The 24,158-nt window shown below is 46.6% G+C and overlaps 1 protein-coding gene across 1 annotated transcript; it reads left to right on the top strand.

The window, feature by feature from the left end:
• The first annotated feature begins 1,906 nt into the window (after positions 1–1,906).
• On the top strand, positions 1,907–23,729 carry CABLES2 (Cdk5 and Abl enzyme substrate 2). The gene is given in 12 exon segments (XM_030963560.1): positions 1,907–2,243; positions 2,246–2,439; positions 2,442–2,533; positions 14,044–14,115; positions 14,311–14,403; positions 15,151–15,228; positions 16,691–16,799; positions 17,344–17,509; positions 18,220–18,323; positions 18,710–18,816; positions 20,104–20,308; positions 20,726–23,729. Coding segments are annotated over 12 exon segments (1,698 nt in total). The 3' UTR covers positions 20,867–23,729.
• The last annotated feature ends 429 nt before the right edge of the window (positions 23,730–24,158 follow it).

The raw sequence follows: 24,158 nt of genomic DNA, 5'->3' as shown, positions 1-24,158 counted from the left end.
CACTGTACTCAAACCCTGGGAGTTGTCAGACACAGATAAAAGCTCCCCAACATTAGCAGCAGCAACACTCCAACCGCTCAATTCAGCTTTGAAGTTAGCAACCCACTAAGCCATGGAGGCTGCTCCTCTCTGCGCTGACTCAGTGGGACGATTTACATCCCACAGCTATTTTTACAGGCAAAGAATGAGAAAAAAGCCACACATTTATTTTTCAAAATCCAGTCTTGGGTTCTAAAGAATTGTTTGCAGCAAGCCTAGATAGGTTTCCATGCCTATTCATCCCCTGGCTTATTTGATGAGCTTGCCAGCAGGAAGGATTTTAATTCCTTTTTATCCCAAACTATTTTTTCCACAGCTGTGATATGAAATGGTTCGGCCAAATAATTTAGGCTCAAAATCTGACCTATATTGAACAGTATAAGATGCTGAGCATGTTCTTAGGATTTTAGGGGCAGAGTCTGTATTTCACTGTAGGATTTTTAATGGACACCTACAAGTAAACATTGTCTTACATCTATCTTAATCCTATTGTTGTTGTTATTATTATTATTATTAGTTACTAATACTATAAGACATGTTGATGGCCCACTTGCAACAGCATACAAAAAAGGATCTTATGAAACAGCCATGTGAAAAGACACAGAACCTGTTTGTGTTTTATAGGAAAGTTTCAAAACCTGTCTTTTACTCAGTGCTCATATTTCAGGCCATATCATCAGACATCAATTTGATTGTTGGTGTAGACTGCAAGCAATATTAAGAGTTGCCACGTGGCTTCTTTAAGCCTATTTGGCAAAAGCATTCACCACTCCAAGGGTCCAGTGTTGCAAACACAGTAATTGCAACTTTCAATGGTAAACATCTCAAATGGCAGATTTGGTCTGTACGTTAAAATATGTTCTGTGTGGGCAAAATCCTGCCTGGGAGCACAAGCTGCTTCAGGGCATGAGAGGTGGGAAGCATGGGAAGGCTTCATTTCGGTTTCAGAGGAACACAGAGGCCACCAGCGCCCACACACTGCTGTTCTCAGCTCCGAAGGCTCCATCACGCCCCGCACAGCTCCCAAACCTCCCCTTCAGTGGCATGGACATTGTCAGTGCACATCAACATCCTCCGAGGAAAGGAAAGGGCAGAGCAGCATCCCGGGATGTGACAGACATGGGTTCAAGTGCCTGAGGGGAATGTTTATCCCGTGCAGTATAAACACACCGGTCCGGGAAGCAACGTATCGCGCAGAGATGCCTTGAGTCACTTTGTGGAGATAAATACTGAGTTTATATCCTCCCAGCCCCGGGTCTGCCTTGCCCATATACGGCCCAGGATCAGCACTGCCTTGGCTTTGCTTCAGGAGCTGGCAGCGTGCGGATCCATGCCTGGGCACGGGCTCCGGTGAGTCTCGGGGCTGTGCGCGGGGTCTGCGCCCCGGGGCCGGCGGGTCGGGGTCCGCCCCAGCCCCGCCAGCCACAGGCTCGGCTCCGAGCCCGCGGGGATGGAGCAAGAGCATCTCCATCCGCTTTACAGCAGCGCTTGGACGTGCTCAGCGCCTGCGATGGGTTTAGCAGATGTGCCCTCCTACCTCCAGAAAGGCCGGGACCTCTTGGGAACCGGCGGCCACCAGCGCTACTGATGGTTTGGGTGGGGACACCGGGGGAGGAGAAGTTTGTTGAAAGTAACACAAAGGGACACGGTGGGTGGTCGTGCGGGGACACGGGGGGGCTAGCACGGGGCACGGGGGGCTCGTGGCTGCGGCAGGGAAGCCGCCGAGGGAGCAGAGGGAGAGGCAGGGGAGGTTCGGGGGGCGCCGGGGCCGCCCCGTCCCCGCGGGGCTCCGGGCGCTGCCCCCGCCGGCGGCGCCAGCACCGGCACGGCCCCGCGGGCCGGGGGCGGGGCCTGCCGCGGGTAGCCAATGGGCGCGGGGCCGCCGCCGGGCTCATTTGCATTCGGGCGCGACGCAGCCAATGGGCGCGCGAGCCGCCGGCCGCGCTGCGTTCCAGCCGCCCCGCCCGGGCGGCCGCGGCTCATTCGGAGAATGGCTGCGGCCACGGCGTGCGGCTCCCCGCCTCCCCGCCCGCCCCGCGAGCAGCCGCCGCCGCGCAAGCGGGGCGACTCCCGGCGGCGGCAGGCCGCCCTCTTCTTCCTCAACAACATCTCCCTGGACGGGCGGCCGCCCTGCCCGCCCGCCGAGAAGCCGCCGCTGCCCGCCGGCCCGGGCGACGGGGAAGAGGCGGCGGCGGAGCCGGCCGGAGCCCCCCGCGCCTGCTGCCCCCGCCGCCCGTATGCCAGCCGCCGCCCGCCCTGCTCCTGCCCGGCGTGCCCGCGCTCGCCGCCGCCGGAGCCAAGGGGGATGCGGACCCCGCCCGCGGGGGCATCTTCCTGCCGCAGCTGCTGCTGGGCGGCCCGCTGTGCCCGCCGCCCCCGGCGCCGCCCGCCCTGCCGGGGATGCTGGCGGCCCCAAGCCGGGCGCCCCGGGGCTGCTGAGCCCCACGCAGAGCGCGGCGGGCGGCGGCTTCGCTCTGGAGGCGCAGCGGCAGAGGTGAGTGAGGGGCCGGGGCTCGCCGGGCCAGCCCACACCCCGCCCCGCCGCGCTGACCCCGCGGGCCGTGGGAAGCGCCGGGACCCCCGCGGGCCTGGGAAGAGCCGGACTTTCCCAGGGCCCTCGGCCGGCCGGCGGCTCCGGGAGGGGGAGCGGGGCATGGGAAACGGGCGCCCCCGGGGACAGCGGCCGCGGGAGGCGGCGCCGGCCCCGCGGTGGCCCCGGCAGGCAGCACCTGCCCCGGCGGCCCGGCCGGAGGTGCGCGGGGATCCGGCCGGGGAGCGCTGCCCGGCCCGCGCTGCCGCCGCCTCGGCAACGCCGCTCGGGCCCGGGGACGCGGAGGATGCCCCGGCCCGCGCAGCGGCGGATGATGAGGGGGATCTGCGCAGGGGATGGCTCGCTGAGGCTGTGTCTGTGTCTGCAGGTTTGCGGTACCCTGAACCCTGCCTTCTGCTTTTCCCCAGCCCGGTTTCTGCATTTCTCTGTTTCCAGATGAAGCTGGCAGGGTCACTGTTAGGCAGAGCGCTTCCTGCACTGCTGGTGTCGTGCCTTCTCCTGTTCTTGTGCTGCTTGTCTCTGCAACTGTGTATTAATGAGTGCTTGTGCACAGGGAACTTGTCAGCCTCGGGGGAGGATGCTCTGGCCTTCAGAGCAGGATTACTATTGCAATTCCAAGGGACTTCTGTCAGGCTGAAAGTGTTGCTTTTCTAATCGACTGGAAGGCAAGCTCTTGCTCAGATCTTGGGGATTTGAGCTCTGAAAGAACTCTTTTCAGGCCGTTTCTTGCATAAACAGCTCTGTAAAGTGAGCTGGCCCTCTGAGGCTGCAGATAGGCAGCAGTATCAAAGGCTTTAAGTCTCTGTGGTCTTTACAGTGGCTTCGAGAGCTTTGTCAGTGAGCTGAAATAGAGATGTTGTCGGTGCTTTAAAGCTGGGGAGTTTGCTAATGCACTTGATGGGTATCCCCTTTCAGTGTGCATCTCACTGTGGAGATGTCCTGTGTATCCCCAGCTTGGGGGTTCAGGTGAATTTGAAGAGAAGTAGCTGTTTGCCAGTAATGTGGGGGGGTCCTCATGTGTTTTCCCTCCTGGGGTGTTTTCCTCTTGAAACGTTATTTTCACTTATTCTTTTCTTGTCATGGAAGAGACCTTTCCCTCCTTGTTTGTTGGAGAAATTGAAGCTGTGGCTCCAGCTGGGTGCCCTGTATTCTGTAGCTGTGTGCTGCTTGTTGAGCAGGAAAGCCTGGAGTGAGGGTGTTGCTGTGGAACAGTTCCTACGCGGCACTCCTGGTCCACAAAAGCCAGCACAGGAGGTGCCGTGTGATTTAATTTCATTGCTTTTATATTGTAGGCAAAGCTCTTGAGGGCAGGTTTTGCATCAAGAGTTTCAAAGCACAGTTCCCTTTGTGGATGTGGCTTTCGTTGTGCCAGAGGCTTTCTGTGCGTGCAGAGTTCTGGAGAGACAATCCTTCCCCTTCCCATGCCAAGTCAATAGGACACTAAGAAAATATTCCTAGGATCTTCTCACTTGATGTCCTTTCCTGCCTCTTTCTTTGGCATCAGGTTTGAGCTGTTCCACTACAGTAATTCTAATCAATCTGGCTTGAAAGAATGATGAATCAGAAATAAAAGGTAGAGAGAAGTGCAAGGGGCAATCAAGGGAATCAAAAGGCTTCTGTCTGAGTAATGGCAAAATAAACCATGGAAGATCTGGCTGGAAGGGAATCTTGTACTGATCAGTTTGCATACTACTTTTGAGGGTGATTTAGAGTGAGAGTTCATCTGGTTTTCATCTTGAAAGAAAAAGGGCATCTGCTGAAACCATCAGGCAGGAGATTCACATCTTCACATGGACACACTCATCTTCTGACAAAAGGACAGTTTTGTGCTGCCTGTGGAGATGTGTTAGAGCCAATGTACCTCACCCCAGTCACACTGGGCACAGCAGTGGGTGAAATGGACCATCCCTCTGTTATGACAATTTCACTGTCAACTTATAGGGTAACTGACTTACCTCTTTATTTTTCACTGGACAGTTTCATGCTTTGTTCTGTGACAGAATATCTCCCATCCCCACCGAGCAGAGGCATCTCTTCTTGTTGGAAATACACGAGGAGTGATTCAGGGAATCACAGGAGGAATGTCCTTCAGGACGGTGGTGCTTTTACTCTGTCCCCCTCTGTGTTGGGTGAGCTGTTTGCAAACTAAGATTCCAAAGTCAGCAATTACAAAATGGATCTTCTTTTATCAGGACTTGGGAATCTGAGAATTGTTTTGCCATACAGCAGTGTTGCTGTTCTAGATCATTAACTGCATCATGCAGAGGTACAGGCCACTGAAGTTGGTGGAGGGAAGGGGAAGTGGAATCTGCTCTGCCATCCTGGACTTTTCATCCTTGGTGCCCACTTCAGGCAGCTGTTCTCTTCAGAGTCCTTTTTGAGTCACTGTCAAGAGCTGCTTTGAATTTTCCTCAGATACACGAGGATCACTGGCTGCAGGGTCTCCAGACTCACTCTGCCTTTGTTCAGTGACCAGTCTTGTGCCATGTCTGGGAATTTCATCCTTGCTGGGGCTTGCCCTGCTCCATGGAGATCTCTATCTACTATCAGCATCTCTATCTACTGACAGTATCATTGGGCAGAGTTTTATTACAAAACTTGACCTTGTTTGACTTGACTGAGAGGTTGCAAGAAGCTGATGAGAGCGGCCAGCGTGGCTCAGGGCAGGGTGTGACAGCACCTCTGCTCGAGTTGGGGGATGGTTATTGGTGACAGGCAGGATCTGCACCACAGATCTGCTCACCTGATGTAACCTGGAGCTCCTCCATAGCTCTCAGGTCCTTTAGGATGGAAACTTAGAGGAGGCACCATTCAAACCTGGATGCTCAGTTTCATTGTGCTGCTGGCTGAGCGTTATAAACTGAATGACTTTAACCTTCCACTTTTATTTTCCTAAGGAATCTTCTGTTTACAGGATCTTAAATTACAATGCTGTGTTATACCAGCTTGCCTGATCTGCTTGCCATCCCTCTTCCCTTCTCCTTTGCCATCTTGCTCTGCTCTTTTGTTCTTTCACAGAACAAGCCTCACAGAAAGCAGTGGAGGGAGGCAGCAAACAGGGAACAAATCGGCATTCACAGATTTCTAATGAATTTCTGCAGCTGGGTCTGAAACTGGCAGAGCTTTCTGGGGAAACACAGATAGCAGAGAGCCATGGAAATAACCAGGTTATGAAAGCATGAAAAATGGAAACAACAGCCCTGGATGTCAATGCTTGTTGTGCTTCTGAGGTTTCATTATAGCGTAATGTAAAAGCAGCTGGTTTTGCCATCATTTGCTGCGTTTTGCTGGGCCTAAGAATAAACACAGAGACTAAATTATTTGTGACTGATGCTTTAATGTCCTTGGAGTTCAGTGGTCAGGGAGCTGAACTGAGTGTTTGTGATAGCTCAGTCGTTTCTGATTTATCAGCAAATTTAGGTCATTTTGAAAGTGGGAGTTTAAACAGTAGTTGATAACAGCAACACTGGATCTACTCTGCTTTTGAGTGTTAATTGGATGCCAGATTGCTGACATAGGTGTGATCAGATTAGTTCTGTGGGTGAAACAGCAAAAATGCTTCGTCAGGATTTTATACTTAGGGTGGTTAATGTGTTGTTTTGTCCTACTGTCAGCTTAGCTGCTGTTTTCACTTCAAGGAATATAAATATTTTTATAAAAACCACTCTGCTAATAAACAGAAATTGTTGAGATGGATGAAATAAAGTCTCAGTTTAAATTTTGAACCTAATTTGGAGCAAGCTGGGCATACGGTGCCTTCCAGGAAGCAGTGAGTTCTGTCAAAGATGACAAGCTTTGACCTTTCAGAGGTGAACAGCAGACTGGGATGTGCTGCTCGAGGCTCAAAATGAGCATATTCTAAGCCTGAACTTCATTTAAAAGTCAGCTGGAGTGTTAAGGCTGCAGTCTCCTCCCCAGGTTGCTTCAGCAGATTTCTCTCATATTCTTGACTGCAGGTGAATTACATGTGTCCACTATTAAGTGTTTTATAGCTGGCTGTGGACATTCCCAGCCAGATAAATTAAGCAGAAGAAGTAAGTCGTATGCCTGGCAGGAAACTTGGAGATCAGAACATCCAAGTCCTTGTATCCTGTGCACTCCTGTGAATGGGTCTGGGTCAGGCAATCTGAGACACTTCCAACACCAAGGTTATTTGACCTCTTCAATTTAGACAGTCCAGAGGCTTTAAAGAGATCTCTGCTCTCCGGGCAGGAGTAGTCTGTGTACAATTAACTGCACTTGCAGCTGGTTTTACCTGTGGATGGATTCTGCAGCTTTTCAGAGTGATGCAGGAGGCCTGGCAGTGGGTTTCAGGATGCTGCAGGTTTGGGGATTCCAGCTCAGAGCTCCTTTCTGCAGGAGGTGATGAGGGTGATCAGAATGATGTTGTCTTGCTTCAAGTCAAGGACTTGTCAGCCAAGAAGGAAAAAGCTACCAAATTAAATATAAATACCAGAATAACTTAACTTTGGGAATCCTATTCAGACCTCCAGTGAGGAAGTCCTGTAGGAGTGTTACAGTATAGTATATTAAAAGTAATTATTTAGTTAGATATAGTATATTAGATATATAGTATATTAAATACTGTGTTCTCCTATTTTCCATCTGTCAGCCACTTAAAGCTGTGAGGCTGTCAGGCTGAGCGAGCTTGAAGATATTTTTGAGCCTTCTTTTGAAGGTTGTTCTGAAGGTGTCTGGCTCTGTAGTTGGAGTTTTAAAAATGCACAATGAAATTTAGGCTCCCTAATGAGCACAAGGTATTGTTGATAAAGCAGGTGATTGCAGGTGGAGGGTGCTCAGCTAAAGCCACTCAGTCAACCCAGTTCTTCAGACAGAGCTCCAAACTCCTGACCTTTGGTTTACAGCTGTTGTGTATTTAACCTACTGTAATTGGAATTCACCTGGAATTACTGTAAGATTAATTTTCCAATTTCCTGAAAAGGTGTTAAAGGAAGAACTTTAAGCTGGCCCTCTGTTTCACAACACATTCCAAGCCCTTAAAACTCAAAGCTTGCTGCCATCTGACCCCATTGCTGAAGCTGTGATCCTGGAGCTCTTCTCCAGGGAATGCTCCTCTTGTGCCAGCTCCTGCTCAGCTGGTGGTACCCAAGTGCAGATCTGCCTCAGAGCTGGGCAGCTGGCTCATTTTGGAGTCCCCTGAGCATGGGCTGAACTGCTGCTGGTCAGGGCTGCTTGCTTAACATCAAGGACCGATTTGCACTTGCTCTGTTGTGGTTGCTGCAGTTTAAGCATAAAATTTTGCCCTAGTAAAGCTGCAACCTCTTCACTGTGCATTGAAGGGGATGGCTAATGAAATAGGAAAACACAGGTGTTCATAAAAACACTGTGGGACCTCTGTAAACTTGCTTTGACTTGGTTTCCTCCAGTCACCAGTTTTAATTTTCTCCTTCTCAGTTAGGAGCTTCTCTCTTTTTTTTTTTTCTTTCTTTTTTTTTTCAGCTTGGGAGTTTATTGTGCTGAAGGCTTTTATTTAGCAAGGCACATGATGAAATGACAGCATCATCTCTCAGTGAAGTGCATGAATATTTCTAGCATAATGCCCAGAGTGTCATCAAGGACACACTCTGCATTTCACGTGCCTGTTTTGGTCAGCAGTTCAGTGCTGAGTAAGCAGAGCACAAAGCACAGGGGGCAACCAGGTTGGTGAGCTATGAACACCTCCAGAAACCGGGAGAAATTTGGAGAAATGCTGGTTGTGAATGCTTTGTGAGAAGCAGCAGGGATTTTAGGAATGAGCTTTAGGAGAGGGCTGTGGGCACAGCAAACTTCACATCTGGTTTGGTGGTTCTGTTGCAACAGCTGGGCTTTCACAATACTTACTGGAAGGCATTATTTTCTCCTTGCATTGTCTAAACACTCTGAGCACCAAAACAATGTGATTTATGAAACTCAATGAATATAAAGCTCATTCTCTATTAGTTCTTAATCATATGTGGTTGTGAATCAGCAATGAAGTAGCAGCTGCTGTGAAGATTGTCTAATTTCTTTCCTTGTTAGTATTTAAAACTCTCCAGGCTTAGTGAGCTTCCCACTTACTCGGCCTCCACCTTCATTCAAATTACACTCCATTTCTGTTCATTCTCATCTGTTCCACAGGCTGTGTGACACATTCTTCCCTTGCATGTGGCTTTGCTGGTGGAGGAGTGTAGGATTTTCTCCTGGCTGTTTGGGACCAGCAGGAAAGCCCCTGGTGCCCTTTCAATTTTGCAACCAAACCTTGAGTAGGAACACCAAGCTGAAGGAATTAGGCCTCCTCCTTCATCCTGGGCTCTCACAGAGGGACCTGCTTTGTAGCCTAAAAGTATTTTTCATACTCATGTGGCTCTTTTCAGTTTACCCTTTAAAATGAAGAAGTTAAACTAGCCCTGCTGTGAGACTTGTATTTATTCTCTGGCAGGCTGGTACTTAAATGTCAGAAAGCTCCTGGGACAGGCCTGCAATCCAAGTGCATGTTTGTGGTGCCATAAAACAGTGAGAGCTGACTTTGTGAGGAAGGAGCACTGGGCTGTACACTTACTGTTGGTGATGCAAAGTGTCTTTCTTCTCTGCCTCTCAAGGAGCATCTGAGCTGGAGCCGTCCAGCCATGAAAATGGCCTGCTTGGTGCTGGGCTCTTCATGACACAGATCCTTTGTGAAGTCATTTGTTTTACCAAAGACATGGTTTTGATGTGATTCAGTGTAAATGCAGTCTGGGCTTCTTTTGGCTTTAATTACTGAGAACTTGTTGCTCCCAGTGAGCTGTACTCAATCTGCTTTTGAGCAGGAAACTCATTAGTGTGAGCGCCGAGGGTGGTGAGGCACAGGGCACTGATAGCAGAGCAGGGATGCTCCCACTCACACACTCTGAAATCTCTGCATGTCTCCTGGGCTGCAGGAGAAATGGTAGCTGCTAAAAAGTAAGCTTAAATACAAGGAGTAGCTTTCTTAATCCCCCAATGCCTGGATTTTACCTGGTGAAGCCCAAGCACAATTCATATGTGTTTGTTGTCTTGCCTTAAGGAATGAAAACAATACAGCTTTGAAATATGTCTTGGAAAAACAAAGCTGACAGGTATGTCTTCCTGTTGTAAACAGGATTTGGGATCTGGATTTCTTGTGCAAATTACCTTTGACAGTTGTTTTTAAGCTAGTGCTTCCAAAAACCAATAAATGATTTTTTGTCCTTGTTATATTAATAACTCAACCTCTTGACAAATGTGATCATACTGAGGCCTGTAAAGGACATTAGAAAGGAACATCATAAAAAAAAAAAACCCTAAAGTGAGAAATAGGAAACCAAATTCTATTAGGCCCTAATTTTATGCAGTAATTAAAAATCCTTGACCTCCCCCATTCTGCTCATCTATTGGCAGTATGGATGGCTAAAGAGCAGCAGAGGGTATCAGCCCTGCTGCTAATTTTAGCCCAGTGCCTGGGGTGTGTGGCTGTGCGTGCATGAGCATCTGCAGGGCCATGGATGCAGCTCCAATAGAAACAAATCCACACTGCTGGGCCCCTTGGAGGAGGGGCAGCTTTGGCAGCATCTTCGAACAGTCCTGATGCAGGGCTTGGTGATCCTGGAGGTGATGAGAACAAGGGATCACAGTGTAAGAAGAACTCGGGGTGCTGTGTTGGTGGAAACATCTGAATGTTGGTTGAACTCTGGCTGTGTGGGGGGCTCAGAGTGCGGCCCTGTCCCTGAGAGGGATGGGGGAGAAACACTGTGAGAGGTTAGAAGCTTTCAGTTTCACTCTTCAGGAGGCCAGCTGGTCAGTTCGCCTGCTGTGGCAGAAATGCAGCACCCAGAAGGGCAAAATGGAAAGGAGCTTCGAAGTGGCCAAATGGCAGCTGCACCGTTGGTCGCTGTCAGGCCCAGTATTGGGGTTAAGGCCCCACTTTAAGCGGTTAAAATGAGATTTGTGAGGGCTGTTTGTTGCAGAATTTGTGAGTGCAGAGTGGGGCCATGAGTGGCCAAGGGAGTGCCTTAGAGGACTGTTAGTGGCCCAGCAGCTGGAGTGGATGAGGCTGGTCTGTGCCTGAAACCACATCTGGCAGCACAAGGCCAGCATCCCTTGCATTCAGTACCTGCTAAAGAACTTGCACACTTCCAGCTGCAGCAACATCTTTGTCCTCCTGGGTGTCTGCAGGTAGCCCAGTGCAGGTGGGAGGAGGGAGAAAACTCTTGCCAAGCTAGCAGAAAGGTCAGTGCTCTCTAATCTGGAGCTGTGACTTAACAAGCTTTCTTCTTTCCATTCGTAAGACAGGACATGTAGGGATTACCATTGCTATACATAGATTGCTCTTAGCTGTGTCCTGTCCTGCTGGGAGCACTGCAGAGCTGTGTCACCCTCAGGGCTGGGGATCCCACTGCTGCTCATGCAGTGTCCAGCCTCTGCAGAATTTCAGTGGGACCCTGGCAGGGCCAGGAGAGGACAACTCTGAAGCTGGAAGCACTCAAACGTTGGGTTTCTCAGTGGGAGATCCATCAGAACAAATGTGTGGGCTGGCTACTGCTTCCCAGGGCAGGAGTCAAAATGTAGCTCTGAAGCTAATTTGTTGGGTTTTTTCCTGAACACAGGGGGGTTTTGTGGGCTTTTTTAAGTGAATGTTCAGCTGGTCAGGGATTTGGCAGCGGTGTTGGATTGTGTGAGCCCGGGTGTGCACATGGAGATAAGGAGCCAAGGCGTAATCCAGAATTCCTCTGCTTGATAGCCCCTTATCTCTGGGCATGGGCTCTGTGTGTTTTTGCTCTTGATGGGTCCCCTCGAGGTTCTGGCTCTGTAAACACAGTTGCTGTTTTTAATGATCTGGGAGTGTCCTGCTTTGGCTTTATTGGCTCCTGAAACAAAAGGCTGGGAAGCACCCAAAAATGAGCTCCTGGTTAGGGACGTGCAAGTGCCCAAACCCTCTATAGCTTGTCACAGCAATGACTGGTGCTGGCAAACAGGCATGTTTGGATTTTGTCTTAGAATTACAGCCTGCTCCATGGAACCCATGAACATTTTAATACTGGGTATTTCAATTTCAAATCGCCGGATCACACATGGGTAAGGCTGCATAGCATAACTCAGCATATGTAGAGATGTTGGTATTCTTAGTATTTAGGCTGCTTTCAGCAACAAACACACTGTGTAAACCACTTAAAATCCTTTGAATTCCATGGAGCAAAGTAAGAAGTGTATCCTGGGTGAAGCTGCTTAGCACAGCATAGGTGACTTGACATTTTTTTGTCATCAAAGTTAGCAGTCCCTGGAGTGACCCAGTGCAGCCTGTTGTGCAAGTGTGAGTTGGCTGCATGAGAAGAGCACTCAAACTAAAGCAAATACATGGGTGTGTGCATATTTATAAGTGCACACTGCTCAAAAAGTGTCAAATTTTGCTGCATTCTCCCAAGTACTACACTAGTGACTCTCGGAACATGTTGAGGGTGCTGTGTTGCTGTGAAATGTTAGGTTGGGCCTACAAACTGTTTCAGGTACTCTGGGTTAATAAGAATTCTTTACGTACACCCCGTTTTGGGATTTGAGGGAGAGTGTCTGGCTCAGCGACAGGGATTCCTCCAAGGTGACAGCTTCGCTGAGGGCAGAAATTATTTACAAGTGTAGCTAAAAATGAAGTTTCCTGTTGGCAGAGTGGGGATGAGTCATTGTGGTTCTGAGTCAAGGGGTGGGATCTTCCCCTCGCTGCAGTGGGTTTTACTTCCAGATCTGCTCTTGGTTCAGGTATTTGGCACTCTCGTCCCTGTTCCTGAGAAAACAAGGGGGTATTCAGAAGGTGTAGCACCCTCACTGAGTCTCCACCATGGAGTTAGGAGTGAGGATCTAGCCATGGCTGTCCCAATCCATCCTGTTACTCACACCAAGCATCCTTTTACAGAACTAGGTGCTTTTTTTGTCCCAGTGCCCACTGGCATTAGCTGTGTTTTCCCTCTGCTTGCCATACACGGCGTCTCTCTGTCTCCATCCAGCCAGGTCTCCCCCGGGAGGGGAGGAAGGTTGTGGATGTTACCAACTGCTTTAGAGCCAGGAGGTTTGCAGTTACTTCCTCATTTCATGAAGGTTTTTTTACTGAATTTTAGATGCTAGATTAAACTGGAGAGCTGTGTAAATGTGAAAGTGTTAAACGTTCCTGTGCCATTCTTGCTGAAAAGCAGCAAACCAGTAATAATTTTAAAACTGAAGTGCTGGTGGAGGGTGTTGAAGCTGTGCCAGGAAAGTTCTCCAGTTGCACCTTAATGGCTGTGCATTTGTAGGAGGCAGTCTCTAGCAATACTAAAGGTGTTAGTCCTGTGGGAGTGCTTGCCTCCCTTGTGTTTGCAGAAAGGGACACTAATTTTTCATCCTCCTACCTGTTTGAGTTCTGAGCTTTACTTCCTTTTAAGAGTGCCTGAACAGTGCAGCTGAGAGGCTGCTCTGCTGCAGCTTGAGGTTTGATTTTTTTTTTTTTTTTTGCCAGAAGCTGCTCTTGTCAAACCAGAGTCCTGTGACTTTTGTCTTATTGTGCTGTTTCTACATTGACTTCCATGGCAGCACTGCCCATTAGTTGAGTTCCTGTCTCACTTGGGAAGAAAACCTTGGACTTGAGCACACATAGCTTGTGCTAAAAGTGTAGCATAATGCATGCTCAAACAAAGGCAGAAAATGCAGACTCTGATAGTTGTAGTGTCAGCTTTTTGCTGGTGGAGTGCATTGTTCCTATAGAAATTGCAGTCAGAGTTAAACAATTCATTTGTAAATCTCTACAAACAAAGAAAGACTTGACTTGGACAATAGTAATGCATCTTACTTTGGCAAAGTCTGTTTTTTTTTGCTTGAACGTAATATCCTATTACTGTTACACTAACTCACATGAGCCCTACTATTATTCTTGCATCTTCCATTCTGGGACTTCACATGGATGCCAAATACTTTTTGCTTCCTCTAATAACCCTCTCTATTGTTTCTCAGAGAGATCTGTCAGTTTTATTGAGCTGCAGCCACAGACTCTCAGTCTGCTGACTCCTGGAGCTGGAGACAGCTGTTCTGAATGGGGAATGCACACAGATGTTTGGTCATCATACAGATGTACCTGTATCTGAGCTTAAATTGATATAAAATTATTTATTCCCCTGCCTTGATGGGAGGATCTTTTTGTGACATTCTTGCCAGATTTTAAATGAGTATTTGGCAGCTTTTTAGGTTTAACTTATAGGTAGGTGTTCTTCTGTGTGGCAGGTAATGAATGGTCTTGTTGATGAAGTTGCTATAAATATGTACTGCAAGGGTCCTAGAGGGGGAAACAAGTTCTTGGCCTTTTAAGAAACTTTAAACTCTTAGTTAAGCACTCTTGCAACAAAACAAAAATCCAGAAAGCCTGCCATGCATCCTAAGAGCTCATAGATCTGTTGCAGTTCATAAACTCAGAGGCCATGAACTAATGCTGTTCACTCTTCGTGGTGTTGTGCATTTTGCAGAAGGCGTTTTATCTCCCAGCGCTGCTCTCTAGACTTTTTAGAAGACATAGTGGAATATGCCAGTGTCCGAAGGTACTTGTTTTCAAAAGCAGCATTAACCTCAGCTCGTTGCATGCAGTCCTCTCCTCCCTCCACCCTCTTCCACGCCAATCTCTGAGGTCCTGCATGCTAGTGCTGCCATCTGATCATAAACTGGCATGAATTTTTCTCAGAACCCTTAACAGATTTGGCTTTTTTTTTGTTTGTTTTTCTTTTTTATCATTGCAGAACCAAGCATATATCTGGGTCTCCAAGACACAAAAGTTTGAAGAAGATGCACTTCATCAAGAACATGAGGCAGTATGACACCAAGAACAGCAGGTAATGTGGACATTGAGGTTCCCCTTATACATGTGTGCAGCAGGAAGCAGCCTCCAGTTCCTTGCAGTGAGACATTTAATATCAGTGAGAATTAGAGAAGCCTCTGGGGCCTTGTTAGGTATATCCAGACTTCTGTCAGAGGTGGTAGGTGCTCATATCTGCTACATTTGCAGCAATACACTGATGATTCTGCCATCCTACTCTGAGGAGGTTAAATAATTCTCTCTTTTCTTCTCTCACTTTTCTTATTTCTCTCACTTTCCTTATCTCTGGCATAGAGAGGTCAGAGCTGAGAATGGAGAAGCCATTAAGGAGAATGGTTTGGTTTAGCCAAATTCTTGGCTCATGGTTGCTGAGCAGAAGAGAAAGAGAGGCTGCAGTTATGTTTATAATTAATGGAAGTGTGAGGTTTCATCTAAATGTAGAATATTATCTATATCTTTTCACAAGGTTTATGTAAAAATTACATAAATATAGATATATCTTTAAGGACTGGGATCTCCTTTGAGGAGCTCCCAAGGTGATGGCAGGTCCTAAACACTGAGGTTTGATAGAGAGCCCCAAGAACCTGCAGGGTCAATGTTAAACCTCTGCTGTTCTGCTGCTTTCTGAAAATGTTAAATCCATGGCAGTATCTATGACTTGCAGAGCAAGATAAGAAGAGCCTTGTGTTAATACCCCATAAAAAGCTGCTTTGTAACTTCTGGATATTAATTGATACCCTGATCTTTCCCCATCTGCTTACAGGATAGTGCTGATCTGTGCCAAACGAACCCTGTGCGTGGCGTTTTCTATCCTACCTTACGGGGAGGGGCTACGGATCAGGTGAGTCTCCTCAGCTGCTCTGGGAAATGTTAAAATGTCTGCTCTGTTGTTTCAAGAGATCTCCTGCAATGAGTCTGCTTGGTGTCTCCTGCTCTGAAGCAAGTGAACCTATTCAACCTGGCATTCATGTGTAAGGACAAGAGCTTGCTGTCAGAGCAGACAGCCAGACACTGCCACAGTGTCAAAGTGTTCATTCCAACTCCAAGAGAAAAATACTGGAAAAGGCAGACTTTTCTTTCAGTGTTTATTCACGTTTCAAAGCACTCCAGTCCTTTGAAATCTCTGAAATCAACTTTGAACAGATAATGTGATTGGCTGCTGGGTAGATTTTCTATGCTCCTGAAGTGGTCAGAAATCAGCTGTCTTTAGAGCCACCAACAGTGGTGTCAGCAAAAAAGCACAGGGAGTTTCAGGGAAGGGTGCTGTTGCCTTCAGTGGAAATTCTCAAGGTTTTATAGTGAATTTACACCTAAATGAGTTAAAGATGCTCTTCTGTTTCTCAGTTTTAAGCCGTGAATGTCACTATTTGCAACCTAAGAAAGGCAGAAACAGTTTGGACTGATTCACACTGCTTTTAGTGTTTGGACTACATTTTTGTTTACAACTGTCAGTATGATCACTTATGAGAAACAAAACCCACAAACTGGATTTCCCTGCATCTTTCTTCAGTCCCTTGTAAAGTTTAAGTCCATTCTCTGAAGGTCTGTTATCTACAAATATACCATACAAAACACTAATTCTGTTCTGGCAAAACAATTGTGTTGTCACTTCTGTCCTGTCAGTAACTTATGGACAGAGGAAACGGATGCTTAGTCGTGGGAATTGTATTGTATGCAAATACATGCCATAAAAATAGTTGATGGGAAAATATTCTCCCACATAATAGAAAGGCAGCAAGGTCACTGGAGCTATTTCAGAGCAGTTCTGAGCACTGTGCTGTTCTGCTTGCAAGCTGGCAAGGCAGTTCTTCACTTGAAAACTGGAATTTGTATTGGAATATTGGTGACAAAGCCACGTGTGCTGCCATCATTGGCACACAGAGACCTGAAGCTTCATTCTGAACTTGAGCTTGTGTGCACAGGAGTTGCAAATTTGCTCTTGAAAGGCAGGTTTCTAATCCTGGAAAACAAGTAATTTAAATCAAGCTTGCTGTTATGTGTTTGAGCATTAGAGGGTTGGGAATGGTGTGGTCTTGTGCAGAAAGATCATATTAAAAACAGTTTACCTTCAATAGGTAGATTGGTAGATTTGTGTTAAACTGAAATGAAATCTGATTCTTTGGTTAATGAACATCTCCACTTTTTGAAAAGAGTAGTTAAAAACTAATGCTCTCCTGGAGGTGGCATGGAGGGGTTGGCTTGTTTCCACACAGGAGAACTCTGACCTGGTGGTGTTGGTTGGTGTTTACCATGGGCAGCTGGGCTTGCATTCTGTAATAGTGCTCTTTCTTACCTGCATTTAGTGACCTGAAAATGGAAGGACAGAAACAGCGACATCCTTCTGGAGGAGTTTCAGTGTCTACTGAGATGGTGCTTGGACTGGAAGGAGTAGAGCTGGGTGCTGATGGCAAGGTAAGGACATTTATTTTTTCACCCCAGGACCATTTCATGCTGGGGCAAATCAATTTATGCAGTGCTTTGCTATCCATTTTGTGAGAGCTGTGGCTTTTCAGAGCAGTGGAAGTTTTAGACCCCTAGTTTGAAATTGTGGCTTGTGATAATGCTTCTTCTGAAGAGGCTGCTGAAGCTTGTGATCACTTCTGCCTCTGTTTCTGGAGACTTGAGTTCGCTTTGCTATCTGAGGCAACATGTGAGTGAAATTCTGATAGAAATATGGATGAAATTCATACTGCTTTAGTTAAATTTATAATGCCAGAATTTTACTTGTGATTCTCTCCTTTTCTTTGCCATCCCACCAAATCTTCTACAACAATTCATTTTAAAGTTGTGGAAACAAGGCAAGCTTCATCCAACTTTTCCCTTCCTCCTGTCTCACAAGCTCCCCACTCCCAAATCCAGACTCTAGGGGACTCTGATTTGGAAAATCCTAGATGTCTGGAAGTAAGCTTTTCAGTAAATTTCCCCCCATAACCACTACAACTTTCTCTTCTTTCAGGTTGTGTCCTATGCAAAATTCTTGTACCCGACCAACGCTCTGGTTGTTCGCAAAGCCGACGCCTACGGTGCTGTTCCCCCCTGTCGAGCCAGTGCCCCCCGGAGTCTTCCTGGGTCAAGATACAAACCTGTGACAGCAAAAACAATACCAGCAGGGACAGACATTGGTAAGGACAGCAGACAGCTCTGTCATCACTGGTGCACACAGCAGAAAAGGCAGAGATTTGTCTGAGACAACTGCAGGTGTGTTGTTGGGATGGAGATGCTGCAGCTCGTTAGTGCAGTGCAAATGATGAGCCTTAGGACTGAGGCTTCCACAAACTCCTTACAGCCTCCATATATCTGGCCTAGTTCTGTTTATGCCATTCAAGAGGCACAAAGCTTTTCCTTGGGAATGTAAAGTTTTATATTTCTCACCAAGAAACATCTGGTGTACATAGATCCAGGTGGTTCTTCTTGCCTTCCAGCACAGTAACAATGCATAAGCCAGAGTTTGAGCCAAGAATCCCTTCTCTTGTGTAAAAGAGCAAACCTGACAACAACTCTGCTGTCTGTTAGGCTACAACAAAATAATTGTCTTAGGTAGTTGTTTTCTGGGTATATTTGTAGATGCAAACTCAGTTTGCACTAAATCTAAAATGGTCTGTCAGGCATGATGTGTGTGTGGTGGAGAAAGAGTTTGTGTGGTTTATTTAATTGTTCTAATTTGTGACTGGTGCATTTATAAAATGCATGCATGTGCCTGTAGCTGCAATTTGCCTGTACTTTGAGATCTGCCAACACCTAATGTTTGCTATTTGAAAACTTTCTTAAGGAGGAAACGGGGAATTTAAAGCTCTTCTTCTGATGACCCAATGTGCTTTCCTCATTCCCTCAGGAAGTGAAGCTGGAGAAGCTGCAGAGTATGATCCAAATCTTCTGGATGATCCTCAGTGGCCCTGTGGAAAACATAAACGTGTTCTCATCTTTGCCTCCTACATGGTGAGTGACTGGCATACCTGAAAGAGGAGAGACTCCCTGACAGATCCTCCTATAAAGAGCTTTTTTGAGGAAGAAAAATTCTTCTAGGAAGAAAAAGTGTTTTTTCTGATAATTGATTAGGAAAAATAGAAACTGTTGAGTTTGTACAGTGAGCTTGTCAAAGGCCAATCTGTCTTCATGCTGTCATTTACTTCTTGTAACCATTTGCTTACTATTTTTTTAAAGACTTTGTTTATAGTTGGGATTCAACTTTGGGACATTTCAGAAATGTTAAATTGTGAATAATAAAACTCAAGTTTGTGTTTGCATTAGTGTTTTTGGAAGAGTTGTTTGGCTGTCGGTCCTGTTCACAAGACAAATGATAAATTTTGCTTCTTGCATTTCAGACTACAGTTATAGAGTATGTGAAACCCTCAGACCTTAAAAAGGATATGAATGAAACCTTTAGAGAGAAGTTTCCTCATATCAAGCTGACACTGAGCAAAATTAGGAGGTAAGAAATAAGCCTTGAGTAACAAGGACATCATCCACACTGTCTGAGGTTGCACTTGTATACAGCAAATACTGTATCTATTAATAGCATATATGATTAAACACTAATCTCCTGTTGTCAGCTGAGCTGACTTGTAGGATGACAGCCCTGTACTGGAATCTTTAGGATGCTGAGAAAGGGTAACAGTTGGTTTTCAAAGTTCCACCTCAAGGGTTTTGTTTCACCAACTGTGGTGTACTAACACTAGGAGCCAATTAACAGTGGAGTAGCATTAGCTTTGAAACAAACCCTTGTAACCTGATTGCTTGGCTGCAGTGCAATCCCACTCCAACTGGATTGGCTTTCTGGGCCCTCTGGCTATTTTTGCCTTTCAATTACCAGACTTACTGATGACTACAGACTCTAACAAGATTGTAGGATAAAGAGTGTTAGATCTGGGGAAACTTGGTAAAGAAAAGCTTTTTGTGGAGGCCACACAGAATTGCTTATCCTTGAGTAAATGCATCTGGTTGCTCCTCACCAAGATGCACTGTTGCACTTCAGAGAGCTGTAATCTTGCTGGTGTTACAGGGAGATTGATGCAATCAGAGCCTGTTGAAACAGCCAGCTTGAACACGATTCTGCTGAGTCACCAGGGCCAGGTGTAGCTCAGCTCCAGGGGAAGGTTTGCTTGGGCAGTCTGTCCTGCCCGAGTCCTGCATGCTCCTCTTTGCAGCAGTTCAGAGCAGTGTGTTCCTGCAGAGATCATGCAGCTACAGTGTGGATGGCAGCCCTGGGAGGAGCCATCCACCTCCAAACCTGCTAGATGCTGAGGTGAAGGGCTGGCTGTGTGGGGAGTGTGGGAAGCAGGCTGCCTTCCCCTCACACCTGGCTCTTTCACAAGGTGTCTACCAGACAGGTCTCTGTGCAGCAGCTGCTGTCATCTGCAGGGCTCTGCCATGGTTTTCTGTAGATCAGAGTGGTTCACTCTTATCATCTGAATCACAAACCAGTTTGGGAACCCAGAAGAAATCCTGCAGCAATAGCCTGTGTGTCAGTGAGGCAGCTAAGCTCTGGTGTTTATGGGCAGATGAGGAATTGTCCTACCACAGTGGATGTTGTCAGCCAGGTGAAATCAGTTTGTGCATCAGCACCAGCTGGGCTTTTCCACTGTAGGATAATACTTGTCATGGCTTTCCAAAGAGGAGTCTGGCCCATGTGCTCCTCTGAGTTGCTGTGCTGCAGTATTTCTACAGCATTTAATAAAATCTGTCATGTCTGGGGGGGTGTCTTTTCTTCTATTCCCAGTTTAAAGAGAGAGATGAGAAACCTGAGTGAGGAGTGCAGTCTGGAGCCAGTGACTGTCTCCATGGCTTACGTTTACTTTGAGAAGCTCGTCCTCCAAGGCAAACTCAACAAACAGAACCGCAAACTGTGTGCTGGTGCTTGTGTTCTGCTCGCAGCCAAGATCAGCAGTGACCTCAGGAAACACGAAGTGAAACACCTAATAGATGTAAGTGCTATGAGCCTTGTTCCAGCTGCTCTCAGAACCTCCTCCCTAGCTCATAGGCAAAGATTAAATGCAAGGTTTTCAGTGGCACGTGCTTGCACAGAAGACCAGCTCTTTCAGTTTTATGTCTCATTAGGGCTCTTCCTTGCTTTGTTTTTTTTTAATTCATTAAAACTATCTGCCTGGTGCAGGCTAGTGTCTTACTGATCCTCCAGTAAAGTTATTTTTGCACTTGTATATGTTTGCCAGAGAAGCAGTAACAGTTGTGTGGGTGTCACAGCTGAGCTGATAAGCTGGTTTAATTCTGAAAATACAGCTCAGGCCGTGCATCACAGACTTAATCTAACAATGCCTTGAAATCACCTGGATTAACTGATTCTTTCTCCCCTCCTTTGTTTTGTTTTGTTACCACCGTGATAGAAACTAGAAGAGAGATTCAGATTCAACAGAAGGGATCTCATTGGTTTCGAATTCACCGTCCTCGTGGCTTTGGAACTGGCTCTGTATCTCCCTGAAAACCAAGTTTTACCTCATTACAGACGGCTCACACAACAGTCTTAACCAAAGCTCCATCCCAGCCAGCATCCAGCTGTGCTGGTATCCCACCCCAGGATGCTGCCTGTGGAGCTGCCACTGGCTCAGCTCATTGGGAAGGCTGCAGGGTGATGGGAACTGCTGAGGTCTGTGGACACAGATGCCAAATCTGGGGCATGGTACGAGAAGAGTTATTGAAATTCGTTTTCTTTCGGACATTTAAAGCACAAATGTTCACCAGTCAGCTGTCATGGCTGCTTCTTATTCCTTATTTATCTTCCTGGTTTTACTAAAACTGTTCTTCCCTATGAAGAATACTATGGTATTGGTTCTTTTTATTTTATTTTGTTTTAAGCCTTTATTGTATTCCTTGAAACTGAAGGAACATCACTTCCATTCCAGTGCACCATAAAGTTCAGATGTTTCTAAGAACCTTCTCACATTTTTACATTAACGAAATGCATACTTTATTTTTTTAATGATGTGCCTAAAACTGGCTGGTCTGGTACCAGTGCTTTTTAAGTTAGTTCCGTTATTTAGTGGGGAATCCTGAATTTGTATAGCCATTTATTCTTTACCTGCATTGGCCTTGCATACAAGGAAAACAATTCCAGTATATCTGCACTAATAATATACAGGGCATCTATTCTATGATCTATAAGTAGCGAGGTTGAAATTACTCCAGTTCAATTTATTTACTATAAATAACTTAAAAACATACATTTTGTTTTAGAAGGAAAATTGGTTTGAAAACCTGTCATGAAGTACCACACATTGAGTGAGGTAGCTGGGAAGTGATTGCCATCCTAATTCACTCTTGAGTGGAAGATGAGCACTTGACTTAGAGCAATCTGCTGTCAAATGCATAATTTAGGGGTTTTATTTGTTTCTCTGTTCTGTAGCCTGAAATAAGCACCTTTTTTAGGATTGACTGTATTATAGATGGTCTTATCTGAGCAAATATGAAGCCAGTAGAGTTAGTGCTGCCAACCGAGGACAATGAAACAAAGCATGCTCGGTATTTAAAATGCTACTTTTTTTACTCTGTTCTTCCAAGCGTTGCATCACTGTGATGGTCCTCATAAAACTGGCATTTCTTGCACATCTGAGCAGCCACTACTGGCTGGTGCCCAGCAGCTCTCTAGAGTTCAAATAACTTCTCTGCCTGTTGGCTTATTCCTTCCTTTATTTTTACAGTATCCAGGTTGGGAATGAATTCTTGATCCTACGTGGAACCTTCTGTGGTATTGGCTCTTGGGTTTATTTTCTGAAGCAATATTATTGATACAAGTTACTGGGTCCCTTTGCAAGGAACAAAACTGATACTTGGTTATTCCAATGAGAAAGTTGTAATTTAAGTTTGACTCCTAAACTGCCAGGCCTCGTGCTGAGGTCAGGGACTTGCTATCCAATATGTAAGTAATGTAAATTCCTGTTCCTTGTATTAAATATTGGTTGTAGCCAAAACCAAAGCTGAATCCTTGCTCTTCAGCTGTGTTTTGTCTGAAGCTAATTTGGCTTCATTAGAATTGCAGCAAACTTTACTGGAGCCCCTTCCTCTCTGAGTGGGTCCCAAAGTGTATTTTTCATATATAATAATTACAGTGACTATCAAACCTTTTGTAACTGTGTTCAGCTGTATGTAGCTTCAAATTATTTGTGTAAAATTTAATATGCTTGTGATTTCTCTAACACAGAAGGACTTTCCAGTCTCCAGAAGTGAGATGTAGCTAATAGCTTAGACAATAAGCTTGCCAGATATCTTCCAAAAGGTTCAAAAAAATTGCCTACTAGTTAAACTTTCTACTGAATATAACTGTCCTTGCATGCAGAAATAGTGATGTACTAAACATCTAGTGTGTAATGAGCCTCCAAATTAGCAAACAGTGGTGCAGACAGCTGAGGTGCTCCCCCACTTCTCAAGGCATTGTGGAGGGGCCAGAGGTACAACACAGCAAAGAAATTTCTCACAGAACAGCTTGATTGGTGTGAATGAAATCTGAACGTGTCTTTCTCTGGGAACTTCTTTATTTAGTGTATAAAGATGTTTCTGTAACAAAATGAACTTTCTGAGGGAACAAAACGCACTTTGGTTTGCAACACTTTGCAGTCTGTATTCAGTGGAAGTTTGTCTAGTTCAAGTGGCCATTTGGGCTGAAATTACACTCCCAGGACCTGTGGGTTTACGTCATAAAACCGGCAAGCTTTTGTTTTCTTCCAGGAGAACAAATTGGGATAAAGGAGCATTAAATTACAGAAAGCTGAATGTTGTCTGACAGTTATTCTAGCCCTTGGCTCGGGCACACACTCGAGTTGGGAAGCCAAGGATGACGCAGGGCAACGAGGGCTGTGCCAGCTGTGTCTGACAGAGCTCGGGCTTGGGGTGATGCTGCCCAGAGCCTGGGGCTTGTGCAGGAACCTGTGTGTGTGCAGGGGCAGCAGGGACAGCCAGCCCTTCTGCAGGGATCCTCCCGCAGCTCCGCCTGCTCTGCCCGCCGCGTTCGCCGTTCCCAGAGCGCAGCTCGCAGCCCTGTGCTGGAATCTCTCTTTTTTCACCTAAAAGCTGCCACCATGTGGCAAAGGACTCTCAGTACCTTGTGTTCACAAACAGCGTGGGACCAGAGCCAGACCTGCCGGTTCACGTTTGCACAGCCAAACTCCTCCTGCTCTGAAGAGAAAGCTTTACACCGAGGGGGGCTCTGGTGCTTTGTGAAGGTGCTGCTGGGGTGGCTCAGCACGGAGAACTCTCTTGAGAAGAGCCTGTACATTTCCTGTAAACAAAAACTCTTCTAGTTTTGTCATATTCCATTATTTAAAAGTCTCAGTTGCAGCTTGTTCTGTTTTTGGGTTTTTTTGTTTGTTTTTTCTTCTGTGAAATTAAGATGCTGTGAAATAAAACCTGGTTTTGGTACATGGTTTGTAACCAAATGTCTCATTTTGGAGTAACAGAATTTGTGGTGTTGGAAGGGCCCTGTGGAGATCACCCCCTCTGACCCTGCTGCTCAGGCAGGGCACCTGGGGCAGGTGACACAGGAATGTGTCCAGGTGGGTCTGAAATGTCTCCAGAGATGGGAGACTGCCTGATGTCCCTAGGCAGCTGTTCAGTGATCTGCCACCCTTAATGGAAAATTATTCCTCAGGTTCAGGTGGGATTTTTTTTGTGGTTTTGTTTATCGCCATTTCTCCTTGTCCGGTTGCTGGGCACCACTACAAAGAGTCCGGCAACATTTTCTGATAGGCCTTGGGGACATCTGTACGGACTGAGGCGCCTCTCTCAGGCCCAGCTCCTCCGGAGTCCTCCTGAGAGAGAACCCCAGGC

The sequence above is a fragment of the Camarhynchus parvulus genome, chromosome 20 (genome assembly GCF_901933205.1).
Source record: "Camarhynchus parvulus chromosome 20, STF_HiC, whole genome shotgun sequence".
NCBI classification, from domain to species: Eukaryota; Metazoa; Chordata; class Aves; order Passeriformes; family Thraupidae; genus Camarhynchus; species Camarhynchus parvulus.
This window is presented reverse-complemented; position numbering and strand designations above follow the sequence as displayed.